Source organism: Gopherus flavomarginatus, chromosome 7 (genome assembly GCF_025201925.1).
Source record: "Gopherus flavomarginatus isolate rGopFla2 chromosome 7, rGopFla2.mat.asm, whole genome shotgun sequence".
In the NCBI taxonomy this organism is placed as follows: domain Eukaryota; kingdom Metazoa; phylum Chordata; order Testudines; family Testudinidae; genus Gopherus; species Gopherus flavomarginatus.
The window spans coordinates 53,322,939-53,338,486 of record NC_066623.1 but is presented as its reverse complement, the minus strand read 5'-3'; the positions used below and the strand labels follow the sequence as shown (position 1 = coordinate 53,338,486).

The window sequence follows — 15,548 nt, the reverse complement described above, 5'->3', positions numbered from 1 at the left end:
GTCTGGGCTTTTCACACCTCAAACATTATCCCTGTTCCATATAGCATGGGGGCTTTAGGATCTGGTTTGCTCAGTCATTATGAACCTAAAATATAGTATACATCAAGGTACACACCAACATATCCATCCCCCTGGACTCGTCTAGATTAGGATTTAAAGGATGTCAGCACATGTAACTAAGATGTTCCAAAGGGTGCTAACACCTGGACTCCCCTCTAGGCATTTAACGCGACCAGTTTAACATGTCAGAGTATACACTGCCTTGTCTGCACTAGCCTTTTAGAATGTGTGTTGGCAACATGCCTTGTATCTTATTCTAGACGGCTTTCAGTCTGTGCCCAGAACTCAGATGCCGCCACTGCTGGGAAGCAGACCAAGGGCTGAGATCCAAGAAGGTATTTATGTGCCTAACTCCCATTGTATTGGCCTGTAAATGAGCACAGCAAGCATCACGCTTTGCTGCATTATCTGCAGCAAATTCATAGTCAATAGAAATGGTCAGAGCCATTTGGACAAAATAAAGAGTCAGCCTGAACCTTTACACAAAACTCAGACTGCTTCCTGAAGAGAGAAAGGACTTCTTCCCCGGCACCACCCTCTCCTCTCAGATTGGCAGATTCACATGGCAATGAGCTGGATCATCAGTGATAGTACCTGAGCTAGGCACTGCAGGGGTTGACATGTTGGCAACAAGATGACTGTGACATTTAGATCAAGCAGGGTAATGGGAAGGGAAAGGGTGAAGTACAGCAGGTGTTGACACCCTCATATGTCCTGTGTGTTGGCTACATAACAAAGTGGGACATCAAATAAGATCCACAAGTGTGGACTCCCTCTCATGAAGAATGCAGAGGTGGGCAGCTCAGAAGCCTTAAACCAAGACTGAATAAACAATAGTGCCTAAAAGTTAAGCACAAAAACTAACATCCAGAGGAGTTGTGGTAGCTCAGCACCTAAGAAAATCAGGACATTTATTCAGGTGCCTAAATATGGATTTAAGTGCCTAACTTTCAGCATTTATTCACATTTGAAAATTTTGGCTTCGGTGCATATTTTTGTAGAGTAATGATGGAAACACCTTTCAGCAACAGACATGGGATGATTTCCAGTTGCACTATGTACTACGGCTACAGAGTTTGGGGTGTTGTATAAATGTGGCTATTATGGGGAACTGAGTTTCTTTCTTGATTGCTGGTTGCTCTGTGGTGTTTTGGACATACTGATTTCGATTGCTGGCTCTTATTGAGTGCCTGCACTACTCTGAGGCTGAGGTACAGGTGTTTGCATCACCTTTTGCCCTTATTTATCATGTTTATTACTGTAATATCCAGGGAGCAACCCCATTGTGCTAGGAACTGCACGCACACACAGAGAATAAGACAGTCCCTGCCCCAAAGAGCTTACAATGTAAATAGACAAGACAAAGGTAAGTACATTGAGTGAACAATGAGATGGCAGCAAACATCATGTTAGTTTTGTAATTGGTGGGTGTTATATTGTGGAGGGGATTAGCTAGCTGGAAAGATAGGAAAAAACAGGGCTGGAGATTGTGAGGGAGGGATTGAAGCAAAAGCCCGTTGGCACAGGGCAAGAACGTTCATTGTGAAAATGGCAGAAAGTAGTCTGATAACAGCACTGTCCATTGGTCCCTACTTGAAGCATAGTCCCTTTGTGCAGCTGCTGTGCCAGCTTCAGGCTCTGGCTGGCTCCTTCCTGCCATTTCTTTCCCAATCCCATATGGCTGAGGGGAGGGAGACAATGAGTAGTGCCCCCTCCCCCAACTCTAGGTCCAGAGGTGATCGGGAGGGGTTACCATGGCAGGGCCTCATTTTACCCTCTCCCCCGGTGCAGCAGTGCCTGATTGAAGTGCAGCTGATATCCCTCTCGATTACATTTCTTCTTCTCCATCCCTGCTGGGTGCTTGATTTTTCTCATTTATTGTTACATTTTGGTAAATTTCTGCTGCCACGGTCATTTGTGTAGTTCTCAAATCATTTCTGTTTCTTACATAAATCCCTTATTTCACCCTAAAGAATTTTCTTAATATATTAAGGGGTGTAATCATAACAACAGACAGGATTTGAAAAGCCTTGTCAGCTTTTACCTGCCAACAATTTCAACAGAATCTTTGTGTTCATCCGAAATAGTTTCTAACTTGAATACTTGCAAATGTGCTCTGAGTGCAAGACAATGCAATGTAGTCTTCCACAGTCACTGCCAGCCACTCCAGTGTCTCTTCTGCGGTTCAGAGCTTTCCCAAAGTGATCCAGTGAAAACCTTGGATCAGGGTCTTGTCAGCTTTTGCTGCTGCTTCTGGGAGGCCTGTGGGGAGCAGTCATGCAGGCTCAGGCTTTAAGGCAAGTTTTACTACACTGTTTCTTGGGAAATTTCATGGGCAGGAATGGAGCTATTCACCCAGGACTAAGACCTAAAAATAGATGCTGGTAAAGTATCAGATATCCCATCCCCTTCTACAACAGTCAAGTGGATTTGGATAGAAAGTTAGAGAAAATGCTCTTCCCTTTCTAGCAGCCAGAGGTGTTTGGGAGTTTCAAAACTGAGCACATTATTATTTATATTGTGATAATGTTTGTAAGTCTCTAATCAGAAACCATAAAACACAGACCCGTTAAGAAAGGTTGAGCAGCAACAACTTAATAATAATCTATCACCCAGGCATTTTCCTTTGATAATTTCAGTTTAATTCTCTGGCTGTGTCATAAACATTTCTTCAAGTCCCACACATGAGAGGATGGTGGATGACACTATAAGCAGAAGAGAACGAGTGTTGTCTATAACACCCACAAGTAACCTAGGCAGTTCCAAGGATATTAATAAAGGTAAGTCCCTGCGCAGAGGGGTTTAGAACCAAGTGCTTTTCTACACTCGAGTTGTTCCTGATTAATTCCATCTGTAGACACCCATACTCCAGAATAAGAGTGCCTTGTTCTTGTTTAGATTAACTCACTTTGGAATAAGTGTCCACACATGGAGTTAACCAGGAACAACTTCATGTGTAGACAAAACCTAGGGCATGGCTACACTTGCAGATGTAGAGTGCTGTGAGTTAAACCTGCCTTCGGAGAGTGCAGTAGGGAAAGTGCTGCAGTCTGCTCACACTGACAGCTGCTTGTGCACTGGCGTGGCCACATTTGCAGCACTTGCAGCGGCATTGGGAGCGGTGCATTATGGGCAGCTATCCCACAGAGCACCTCTTCCCATTCTGGCGCTGTGGCTTGTGTGGGGGGGAGGGAAGGACTGCGAGGCATTCTAGGTCCTGTCCCAATGCCCCATGATGCATCAGTTCACATCCCAGCATCCCCTGTGCTTCCGTCCACATTTGGCACCATCTTTCAACGTTTTTTGTACTGAGCACTCTGTCTTCCCTTTTGATCTGCGGGAATGGAGCCTGAACTGCTGAGGAGTACGCTGACGAGTCTTGCCAGCACGTCATGTTTGGCAGTCAAGTTATTCCTTAGGATCCAAAGTGACAGTGAGGGCTCCGACGACATTGACTTGAGTAATGCATATGACACGAGTTTGCTTGTGGCATTCACGGACATGCCCACCACCGTGGAACGCCACTTCTGGGCTCAGGAAACAAGAACTGAGTGGTGGGATCACATCGTCAGGCAAGTCTGGGATGACGAGCAGTGGCTGCAGAACTTTAGGATGAGAAAAGTCACTTTCATGGGACTGTGTGAGGAGCTCGCCCCAACCCTGCGGCTCAAGGACACAAGATTGAGAGCTGCCCTGATGGTGGAGAAGCTGGTAGCTACTGCAACTGGAAGCTGGCAACTCCAGACAGCTACCGATCGGTTGCTAACCAGTTTGGAATGGGAAAGTCGACTGTTGGAATCATGTTGATGCAAGTTTGCAGGGCCATTAATCATATCCTGCTCAGAAGAATCATGACTCTGGGTAATGTGCAGGGTTACCAGGGGTTCTTTCAACCCAAAGCTCTTGGTAACTTTTATTCTGTGCGAGATAGTGTCAAGAAATAAATCAGGGGAGACACGGCCGTCCGACTGATGGATGGCTGGCACAAACAAGACAACAGAAGAGTGCTTTCGCTTAAAGCTAAACTTTACTTCATCTCAAGCACTTACACATGTCCGCAACAGATTAGTAAAACACCCACAACCCTTGATAATTACCAAAGCTGAGTGTGGCTCTCAAGTGACACAGCAGCAGGCTTCCAGTGGCCAAATCTTCCGTCTGCTGGTGGGGACCACAAGAAGGAGAGTCCCAAAAGAGTCCAACTACCTCAAACTTTTTCCCCTTATTTATATATTAGTAATAGAATGACATGTCCCTTAAAGAAAACTTATTAAGTAAGCAGTTTCAATGGTCAAGCAAGAGGTTCCTTCTGATTATTGATAAATCAGTGTGGGTTTTTCCAGAGTTTGCAGTCTTGAGATCCCAATAGACATTCCTAGGGCACATCCTGCTCTTTAAAATGCATGTATCAGCAACTTCAACACAATTCTTATCAGGAAGGACATGGGGTCAAGCTGCCCTTTCTGTGGCACCTCAAACCCCGCTCCCCTCCTGCCTTGGTCAAGCTGAGACTGCTGAATAGGCTGCTTTTAACAATAAGCCACAGTGGTTTCAGGTACTTTACTGGTTTGTCAAAATGTCCCCGTATAGCACGACATTGTGGATGGCTTTGCACAAATGGGTTTCCCTAACTGTGAAGGGGCGATAGATGGGATGCATATTCCAATTCTGGCACCAGCCCACCTAGCCTCTGAGTACGTTAATCAGAAGGGGTATTTCTCTATGGTTCTCCAAGCGCTTGTGGATCACTGCGGGCGTTTCATTGGCATAACATGACATGCCCGGAAAGGTGCATGACACATGCATCTTTCAGAACACTGGCCTGTTGAGGAAGCTGCAAGCTGGGACTTTTTTCTCAGACCAGAAGATCACCATAGGGGAAGTTAAAATGCCCATTGTGATCCTTGGAGATGCCGCTTACTCTTTAAAGCCATGGCTCATGAAACCCTACACATGGAACCTTGACAGCAGCAAGGAGTGGTTCAACAACAGGCTGAGCCAGTGCAGAATGACTGTGGACAGGGCCGGCTTTCGATTCGAAGGAGCTGCCGCCGAAGTCCTGCTCCTGTCTTCGGTGGCAGCTCAATCGCTGCCAAGGAGGAAGGTCCTTCTACCGAAATGTCGCTGAAGACAGCGGCAACGATTGAGCTGCCGCCGCTGACAGTGCCGGGACTTCGGCGGCAGCTCAATCGGCTGCCAGTGCCTTTGTCGGCATTTCAGCAGAGGGACCCTCCTCCGCGCCAGCGACTGAACTGCCGCCAAAGACAGTGGTGGGACTTCAGCAGCAGCTCCTTCGGAACATCGCGGGGCCCTATTCTGGGGAATCGACTGAATTGCCCTAAAGCCAGCCCTGACTGTGGAGTGTGCTTTTGGCCATTTAAAGGGCCGCTGGCACTCTCTGTATGGGAAGCTGGACCTGGCCGATCACAGCATCCCCATGTGCTGTACCCTCCATAACATTTGTGAAGGGAAGGGTGAAAAATTCACTCAGGCATGGAACTCAGAGGTTCAACACCTGGAGGCTGAATTTGAACAGCCAGAGAGCAGGGCTATTAGAGGGGCTCAGCATGGGGCTGCAAGGATTAGGGATGCCTTGAAGGAGCAATTTGAGGCTGAAAGCCACCAGTAATGTCTGGTGCCCTGCACGGGAGTGAAGTGCAGTGGTTCCAATGTTAGTGGGAATCTGTGTTTGCTGTGCTGATTTGCAGTGCCCGTTTCTTTCCTGGGCTAAGGTATCTTTTACTTGATGCAATAATAAGGAATGTTTTCAAAACCAAAAAATCCATTTATTGAAAAGAAAATTCATGTATTGAAAAGAAACACAATTGCTTGGGAAACAGAAAGGGCAAGGGTGGGGTGAAGAACAGTATAATCACAGATTTGTGTTATGTCCTGTCTGGAGTGCTGTGCAATGAGTGCTGCACTTCAGAATGACTATACTGCATAGTAATGGGGGTTGAGTGCAGTGGGTAAGGGTATTAGTTTTCAGGGCTGGGTGGTGAAGCTACAGGTGCTGGAGGCTGATGGTGGTGGCAAGAACCCAGATGTTGGGGAAAGTGGATTGGAGGTGACATGGGGGCACAAGGGAAAGAGTTTTGGAACAAGGGCTGTGGGGGCGGGGGGCAGGCACGGTAATGCTCTGCCTGCATGGCTACGAGCGCCTGGATAGAGTCTGCTTGGCACTCCATTATGCTTAATCAGCCGATCTGTGCTTTTCTGCTGGAGCATCGCACTTTTGTGCCAGCGCTCCTCGTTCTGCTGGCGGATCCTCCTTTCACTCTCCCGCCACTCCTGCGCTTTCTGATTTTCATTACTTGAATGCTATATTATTTCATGCAACATGTCTTCCTTGCTTCTACGTGGCCTCTTTCTGATTCTTTGGAGTCTTTTGGCCGGTGATAACACGGATGGGTGAGATCTCAAGGTTGCATCTGTAAAGGCAAAATGCAACACTTAACAGAGGCAGCATTGTTCACACCACACAGAGCAATGATTCCTCTGTACTTAAGGGCAAGCACAGTCTACACAATAGCATAATTTGCCCATCCCAAAGCGAGCGCACATAAACCCATAGGAGCCCCAAAATGGTAACTAAGCACAGGGTCAAGCATGACTGATTGCTTCATGGTCATACTGTCCTCTGGGTTTCTGTGCCTTGGGGAGAGCCAACAGCAGCAGGGGGCCCTTATACTGAACGCTGTCCCCACATTTTCCACAGGAGTTCATCCTGGAAGATAGCTCACTGCTGAGGGTGACCTGGGAAGCAAGGGAGGGTCTTCTACTGCAGTGCAGCTTCCGCCCTGGCCCATATGCAGCTTGCCTGTGTGCAACAATGGTCCCCTAGCCCCTCAGTTAGCCTGACTGGGACAAGGACCACAGTGGCTCTCTCAAGAAATCTGCACAAGGGCCTGGATGAGACCTTTGAAGAGATCACTGAGGCTGATTACCGCGATGTGAGAGAGCACATCAAAGCCCTATTCTGCACCTAGGCATGCATGCAGCCCTAACCCTCCTCGCCCCAAGAGCCCACACCGAATAACTTCCTTCCCAAAATAAAAGCCGCTTACCGGAAACCTCCTCTGGTGTTTGTCTTTCCCCAAGCACTGGCTGCCGCAACTGGCTACCTTCCTCCTGGTTTGAGAGCAGCTCCTGGCTGTATGCATTTAGGGATTCTGGAGTGTCTTCCTCCTCCTCAGCATCCTCGCCCCCGCTTTCCTCCTCCTCTTCCCCCTACCTTGTTGAACTGGGCTCTGAAGGGTCCATGGTGGTACTCGGAGTGGAGGTGGGGTCGCCCCCAAGTATCGTGTTCAGCTCTTTGTAGAAACGGCAGGTCATGGGGAAGCACCGGAATGGTTGTTTGCCTCGCGGGCTTTGCGGTAGGCATTCCGCAGCTCCTTCACTTTAACCCTGCACTGCAGTGCGTCCCGGTCATGGCCCCTTTCCATCATGTCCCTTGATATCTGCTCAAAAGTATTGTAATTCCTACAGCTGGAGCGAGCTGATACTGGACAGCTTCCTCCTCCCAAACATTGATGAGATCCAGCACCTTGCCATTGCTCCATACTGAGGATCGCCTGGCGCATGGAGGCATGGTCACGTGGAAAAATTAGCTGAGAGCATTCCACGCCTGGCTGAACAAACAGGAAAGGGATTTTCAAAGTTCCCAGAGAATTTAAAGGGCGGGTCTGACAGTTGGGCACCTGAGGGCAGGGCAGTAGATTTTAAAGTGATGACCAGAGTGGCTAGCACAGGCATTATGGGACACTTCTGGAGGCCAATCAGAGCGCATTAACGAGACAGGTCATCCACACTGGCGTCACGGCGCTCCAATGGGCGTGCAGCAAACGTTATTCCACTTGCCGAGGTGGATTACCAGGAGCGCTGTAGTCATGGAGTCAGAGCGCTCTACCTGCCTTGCCAGTGTGGACAGGTAGTGAGCTAGTGCGCCCTGGGCTCCTTTATTGTGCACTAACTCGCAAGTGTAGCCAAGCCTTTAGAGTCTTTGCATCAGACTTTCAACATGGAATTTTAAGTAGGGAGAGGTGTGAGAGAGAAAACAGGGCAGACGGGGGAAAAGACCTTGCAGAATAAGAAGAAAGAAAAGAGAAGACCCTGAAAATCAAACGTAGGAAGAGATACACAATGAACAAGAAGTAGGGCAGAGCCAAGCAGAGCAAGAAGGTAGATTGTAAGCTCTTTGTGGCAGAGTCAGTCTTTTTGTTCTGTGTTTATCAAGCACTTACTATTTTGAGGGCCAGGACTGGGTCTCCCAGGTACTAGCGTAATACAAATAAACCAAAAGCAAGGGATATGGAAGAAGTGTTAAATAGGAAGCTGATTGATAACACACTGCAATTAAATACACTACATCATGATAAGTACACAACTGGTTTATTTCTTTACACTGCTGGGGTTGTGGCTTTAGTGCAGAAGTATCAGACACGCAAACCACAGGTTGCACAGACTGTTTGTAGCCCACATGGCATATTCAGGATCAGCAGAATCTCAGCTTTCATTATTAAAAATAAAGTTTCTTGCTTTCAGGGTTCTGAAGAAAATCTTCCAACTGCAAACCCAATGTTACTTGTACAGTATTGTCTGTGTCTGCAGAGAGCTTGAAACACTGTCTCAGAGATGTGATCTCTGCCTACTATTAATCTCACTGTAGTGTTAACTCTGCACTAATGAGACTTTAGACACTAGTATTAACTATATCTCTGTTTAATTTAGCAGTGGAATGGGGTAGGAATTGACCCCAAATTGGAAGATATTACAGGGAAAGAAACATTGGGAAGGAAGGAGGAGCAACCTAAAGCCAGGGAAGAGGAAGAGAAAGAGAAAGGAGGATGAGAAAGCAAGAACAACAAAGGGCAGAATAGCAAGGCTCCTAACGGGGAGCAGAATTTTCCTCCAGTTGATGCAGAATATGCCTCTAAGGGACTGAATACAGTAAATAATGAGAATAACTAAAAAGTTAGTTTATAGGCCAGACTCCCAAATCTCCCACTGACCTCCATGGTTGATCTGCTGTGGGTTGAGAACATATGCTGTCATGCATTTTTACATGGCCCAGAGACCATAATTAAAAAGAGATTTTGTCTCTCTCCCCAAAATGATTTTGACACCCCGGCCTTGGTGAACATAGAAGCATAGCTGTTTTTTATCCTGGCTAGCAAGCTCAGTCCTCAGGCAACTTTTTACAAAGCCCTGCTTGTGGATAATGATTCCCTTCCCTTAGTTGCTCTTAGCCAAGCTGTAAACATTTAGTTTTCATTCTTTTCTCATAAAATTTCCAATATTTGATATTAAAATGCAGCCAGAGATTTTCCATTCCTATTTATTTTGGGACTGATCAGATGTAGTACAATTACAGGTACACAACGTACGCCAGGCCTAGCTATAGTCCTTGTTAACCTGAAACTCCCAATTAAACGCAGTTTTAGTTTCCCTAGTACTGTGCAGAGCCTTTAAGAAACACTCTGAACTTTCTGAGCAAATTAAAAAAGGACGACAATGGCTTTGAAAAATTTAATGCTAGTTCTCTGAAGATCTTTTAAAATAACAGATGTGAATGCAGAGTTTTCCAAATGAAAAGTCCAGGTGTGTGCAGTTCCAGGAGTTTCCCTTGCAGCTGTAACTATGTCTACATCTGAGATATGGCAGGCAGATGTGGCATGGCCTCTGTGCACACAAACATAGGCCCAGATCAGTAGGAGGGATCTAGAATGGGGCAGTATTGTGAACAAAAAGGCATCAAGAGTTTAATAGATTTGTTAAAGGTCGCTTTAGAAACATACAACAGATTTGGAGGATTAAAAAAGAGTTTTAGTCGTAGCAGCAGCAATGCTGGTAAGTGTCCCATCTCCAAGAATGGCGTTTGAGGCAGCATCTGGGAGGAAGTCAGGTTTGGTATTGTGGCTGTTTTTGAAGTCCCACGGATGCACAGAATGCTATGTGTAGCTTGACTAACTGTAACTGACCACATGAAGTTTTGAAAGATCACACAGGGTTTTTCAGGCAATGTCATATTTTAGGAAAGATTTTCAGAGGTACACATGGCAGTTAGATGCCCAACTCCCTAACTTTCCTTTGTGCCTTTGAAATCTTTCCCTGGGCATATACATTGGTCTTAGGTGAGTGAATTTAATAATACAGGCCTTGGATCCCAGTAAATCAAAAGGGATGAGACTGAAAAAAAATTCTGTAAATCAGAACAGACACTTTTTAAAAAAGGGATTTTGAAGTAATTCTTGTTTTGGAAAACGAGCTCTTCGGGCCCTCTCTTCACTGTCAGTCTGACATGACGTGGTGAGAGAAAAGGCAGCTGGTAGCACTCTCTCCTACGCCCACTGGGGACAGGGAATCTATTATAGGATTCCTGCTAGCCCAAACAATGCTGCACTCACTAGACTAGGGCCTAGATTTTTAAAGGTATTTAGGTGTTGCTGTGCTCATCACTGCAATGCCTAATGATTTAGAAGCTTGAGTCTCATTTTCAAAAGGGATTTAGGCACTTACAAGCCTAAATCCTATTCAATCACTTTTAAAAATGAGACTTGAGCTTCCGTATCAGTTAGGTGTTGCAACACTGAGTGCAGCAACATTTAAATAGCTTTAAAAATCTGGGCCCAGGAAAACAATGATATCACTGCAAGTATGTTAGTTTCAAGTGGAGAACCTCTTTGCCCTGTAACTGCTAGTCAACAGTTTACAGTCTGTGCTTGTGGGCTAATGGGGTGGTTCTCAGGTTTTGGGATGGGGCAAAATTGAGCTGGGCAGCTTAAAAATCATGGTCTAGCTTAGGTCCATAGTTAGCTACAGCATATGCTGTTCTAACACTGCACAGCCTCATACACAAAGGCTAGATGAACTCTGTTAGAACGTTAAAGCATTCTTTTTAAGCATGGTTTCTAACTGTGGTCATTTAGATAGTGGAGATGGTTCTTACTGTAACTGTAGTAGGCTGTAAGTCAAGGGTGGGAAAACTACGGCCCGTGGGCTGGATCCGGCCTGCGGGATTGACACCCCTATGGTGCCACAGGGCTAAGGCAGGCTTCCTGCCTGCCCTGGACTTGGCCTCGTGCCACTCTCAGAAGCGGCAGGCACCCCCTCCCCACTGCAGTTCCCACTGGCCAGGAACGGGGAACTGTGGCCAATGGGAGCTTCGGGGGAGGTACCTGCAGGCGAGGGCAGCGCATGGAGCCTTCTGACCCGTGCCCCAGGGGCCGCAGGGACATGGTGCTGGCCGCTTCTGGGAGTGGTGCAAGGCCAGGGCAGGCAGGGAGCCTGCCTTAGGTCCGCTGCCACCCTGGAGCTGCTAAGGTAAGTGGTGCTGGGCCGGAGCCCGCACCCCACACTTCTCCTGCACCTCAACCCCCTGCCCGGAGCCCCCTGCCACACTCAGCACCCTTCCTGCATCCCAACCCCCTGCCCTGAGCCCCCTCCTGCACTCTGTATCCCTTCCTGCACACTGCACCCCCTCCCACATGCCGCACTCTCTCCTACACCCCAACTCCCTGCCCCAGCTCTACAATCACAGCCCTGCATGCAATTTCCCCACCCAGATGTGGCCTTCTGGCCAAAATGTTTGTCCACCCCTGCTGTAACTGTTTGAAAATTGTTTCAAGCTCAAGATGAGTGAATCTGCATCTACCCTCCAATGTTACAGCTGTAAAGCGCCATACCCTCTGGGCTGTGTGCTGCTGGGATGTTTGAACAGTGCTGTATTTCTGCAACAGTGCTCTAGGGTATAGCCATCAGATGCCAGGCACTAGGCTTTTCCTCTGGGAGGCTTACTCAAGTACTTCAACAGTACATGTACATCACTTAAAATGCTCTAAAAGAGGCAATTACAAAAATCCCCCATGAACCAGAGAGAAACATGGAGCTCAAGCATTCATCAGCACTGACTGAATGGTTTTTCTTTTTAATAGAAATTAAATTACTTGCTTAATATACATAATGTAATGTTTACTTTCCAGCCTAGTAGCTTTTCAATACTTGCTTTCAAGTCACATGGCAAACACTGTACAAAAATTATAATAAAGAGACAAACTGAGGAGTGAACACAGTCTGTGTTTGAAATGCTAGAATCAGAAAGGGTTAGGTTTATCTAGAGCTAACACATACCAAAGGATACATATCACACAGACCCATTCCAGTATAACCATGCATTACCAGGGAGTGCTCTAAAGTCAGCTACATACAACTGGTTTCTAATGGAGCAGGAAGACAGCACCCTAACGTATGCAGAGGGATGCTCTATCGGGTACCATAGCCGTAGTAGAAAGATTCATCAGGACGGTATCCATACGCAGTCGCAGGGCGGCCAGGAGTACCAGCTGGCTGACCAAATCCATCCACTCCAATGCTGGGGGGGGAAGGAGGGAGAGAGAGAGAAAAAAAGAGAGAAACTGGTGTTGATGCTTGTGTTTCACATACAGGAAGTGTGCTCTAGGGCTGGGGCTCTCAAACTTTTCCATAGGGTAGACCACATTAAGAGACACAATCTTGAACACCAACCCTCTTTGGACTCGAGATTCTCTCAGTCATGATCAGGTAATATCTCTAGAGATTAAGGCAGCTCCTGAAAAGGAAAAGTAAACTAGGGAAGTATTTGATGGATTGCTGGAATCTTTTAATAAAATGTTACCAGTTGGGAATGGAAGAGCCTGTATCACGTGACTAGCCAACATTCTGTGGACTACACTTTTGGAACTTCTGGTCTAGTGAGCAGTGCAAGGGACTGGGTTATGGGATTCCTAGATCCTGCTATACTATTAATTCAGTAGCAAGTCACTTCACTATGGGTATGTCTACACTACAGGATTATACCGATTTTATAGAAACTGTTTTTTTTAAAACAGATTGTATAAAGTCGAGTGCACGCGGACACACTAAGCACAATAATTCGGCGGTGTGCGTCCATGTACCGAGGCTGGTGTCAATTTCCGGAGCGTTGCACTGTTGGTAGCTATCCCATAGCTATCCCATAGTTCCCGCAGTCTCCCCCACTCTTGGAATTCTAGGTTGAGATCCCAGTGCGTGATGGGGCAAAAAACATTGTCGTGGGTGGTTCTGGGTATAGCCTCACCCCTCCCTCCGTGAAAGCAGCAGACAACCGTTTTGCGCCTTTTTTCCTGGGTGAACTGTGCAAACGCCATAGCACAGCAAGCATGGACCCTGCTGAGCTCAAGACAGCAATCATGGATGTTGTAAACACCTTGTGCATTATCGTGCAGTCTATGCTGAACCAGGACCTGCAAAACCAGGCGAAGAGGTGGCGGCTACGGCAGCGCGGCAACGAGAGTGATGAGGACATGGACACAGAATTCTCTCAGACCACGGGCCCCTGCGCTTTGGAGATCCTGCTGGTAATGGGGCAGGTTCTAGCCATTGAACACCGATTTTGGGCCCGGGAAACAAGCACAGAGTGGTGGGACCGCATAGTTTTGCAGGTTTGGGACGATTCCCAGTGGCTGCAAAACTTTCACATGCATAAGGGCACTTTCATGGAACTTTGTGACTTGCTTTCCCCTGCCCTGAAACACCAGAATACCAAGATGAGCGCAGCCCTCACAGTTGAGAAGCAAGAGGCAATAGCCCTCTGGAAGCTTGCAACGCCAGACAGCTACCGGTCAGTCGGGAATCAATTTGGAGTGGGAAAATCTACTGTGGGGCTGCTGTGATGCAAGTAGCCAAAGCAATCATTAAGCTGCTGCTACGAAAGGTTGTGACTCTGGGAAATGTGCAGGTCGTAGTGGATGGCTTTGCTGCAATGGGATTCCCTAATTGTGGTGGGGCGACAGATGGAACCCATATCCCTATCTTGGCACCGGAACAGCAGGGCACCCAGTACATAAACCACCAGGGGTACTTTTCAATGGTGCTGCAAGCACTAGTGGATCACAAGGGATGTTTCACCAACATCCACGTGGGATGACCAGGAAGGGTTCATGATGCTTGTGTCTTCAGGAACACTACTCTGTTTAAATGGCTGCAGCAAGGGAATTACTTCCCAGACCAGAAAACAACAGTTTGGGATTTTGAAATGCCTGTAGTTATCCTGGGGGACCCAGCCTACCCCTCGATGCCATGGCTCATGAAGCCATACACAGGCAGCCTGGACAGTAGTCTGGAGTTGTTCAACTACAGGCTGAGCAAGTGCAGAATGGTGGTAGAATATGCATCTGGCTGTTTAAAGGCGTGCTGGCGCACATTACTGACTTGCTCAGACCTCAGCCAAACCGATGTCCCCTTTGTTATTGCTGCTTGCTGTGTGCTCCACAATCTCTGTGAGAGTAAGGGGGAGACCTTTATGGTGGGGTGAGAGGCTGAGGCAAATCACCTGGCTGCTGATTACGTGCAGCCAGACACCAGGGCGATTAGAAGAGCACATCAGGACGCGGTGCGCATCAGAGAAGCTTTGAAAACGAGTTTCATCACGGGCCAGGATATGGTGTGACTGCTGTGTTTGTTTCCCCTTGATGAACACCACTCTCCCCTTGATTGACTCATTCCCTGTAAACAACCCACCCTCCCCCTTCGATTACAGCTTGCTTAAGGAAATAAAGTCACTATTGTTTAAAAATCATGTATTCTTTATTAATTCATTATAAAAAGAGGGAGAGAACTGACAAGGTAGCCCAGGTGTGGTTTGGGAGGAGGTCAGGAGGGAAGGAAAAGGCCACTAAAAAAATTTCAAAATAATGAAAGCCTTTTGGTTGAGCTGTCCATGGGGGTGGAGTGGGCAGGTGCACGGAGCCCCCCCCCACGTTCTTACATGTCTGGGTGAGGAGAATATGGAACATGGTGAGGGGGGAGGGTGGTTATACAGGGGCTGCAGCGGCACTCTGTGATCCTGCTGCTGTTCCTGAAGCTCCACCAGATGCTGGAGCATGTCAGTTTGATCACGTAGCAGCCCCAGAGTTGCATCCTGCCACCACTGATCTTCCTGCTGCCACCTCTCATCTCGAGCATCCCTCCTGTCCTCCACGGACAGAGGTGGGGTAGTGGTGGCAGACTCCCCAAGAATTGCATGCAGCTCACCGTAGAAGCGGCATGTTTTCGGCCCTGCCCCGGACCTTCCGTTTGCTTCTTTGGTTTTCTGGTAGGCTTGTCTGAGCTCCTTAACTTTCACACAGCACTGTACTGAGTCCCTGGTGTGGCATCTCTGCATCATGGCCTTGGAAATTTTTTCAAATATTTTTTCATTTCGTCTTTTGGAACGGAGTTCTGTTAGCATGGAATCCTCTCCCCATATAGCAATGAGATCCAGTAACTCCCGTGCGGTCCATGCTGGAGCTCTTTTTCGATTCTCAGGAGACTGCATTGTTACCTGTGCTGATGAGTTCTGCATGGTCACCTGTGCTGGTGAGCTCTCCATGCTGGCCAAACAGGAAATGAAATTCAAAAGTTCGCGGGGCTTTTCCTGTCTACCTGGACAGTGCATCCGAGTTCAGATGGCTTTCCAGAGCGGTCACAATGGT

General features: G+C 47.5%; 1 protein-coding gene and 1 long non-coding RNA gene across 6 annotated transcripts in view; both read right to left on the bottom strand.

Moving 5' to 3' along the window:
- Window positions 1-5,824: 5,824 nt before the first annotated feature.
- Window positions 5,825-9,988, bottom strand: LOC127055928 (uncharacterized). The gene is made up of 2 exons (XR_007775669.1): window positions 7,128-9,988; window positions 5,825-6,491 (listed from the first exon to the last, which is right to left on the bottom strand). It is a non-coding gene; the product is annotated as an uncharacterized LOC127055928 (long non-coding RNA).
- A 1,977-nt stretch (window positions 9,989-11,965) lies between these two features.
- The window catches only part of KIFAP3 (kinesin associated protein 3), a 174,970-nt gene continuing 171,387 nt past the window's right edge, over window positions 11,966-15,548 (bottom strand). For 3 of the 5 annotated variants that reach the window (XM_050963131.1, XM_050963133.1, XM_050963135.1), the window contains one exon: window positions 11,966-12,430. In XM_050963131.1, the coding sequence (XP_050819088.1) occupies window positions 12,322-12,430 (109 nt within the window). In that variant the 3' untranslated portion in view covers window positions 11,966-12,321. The other 2 variants (XR_007775618.1, XM_050963134.1) reach the window with 2 other exon arrangements.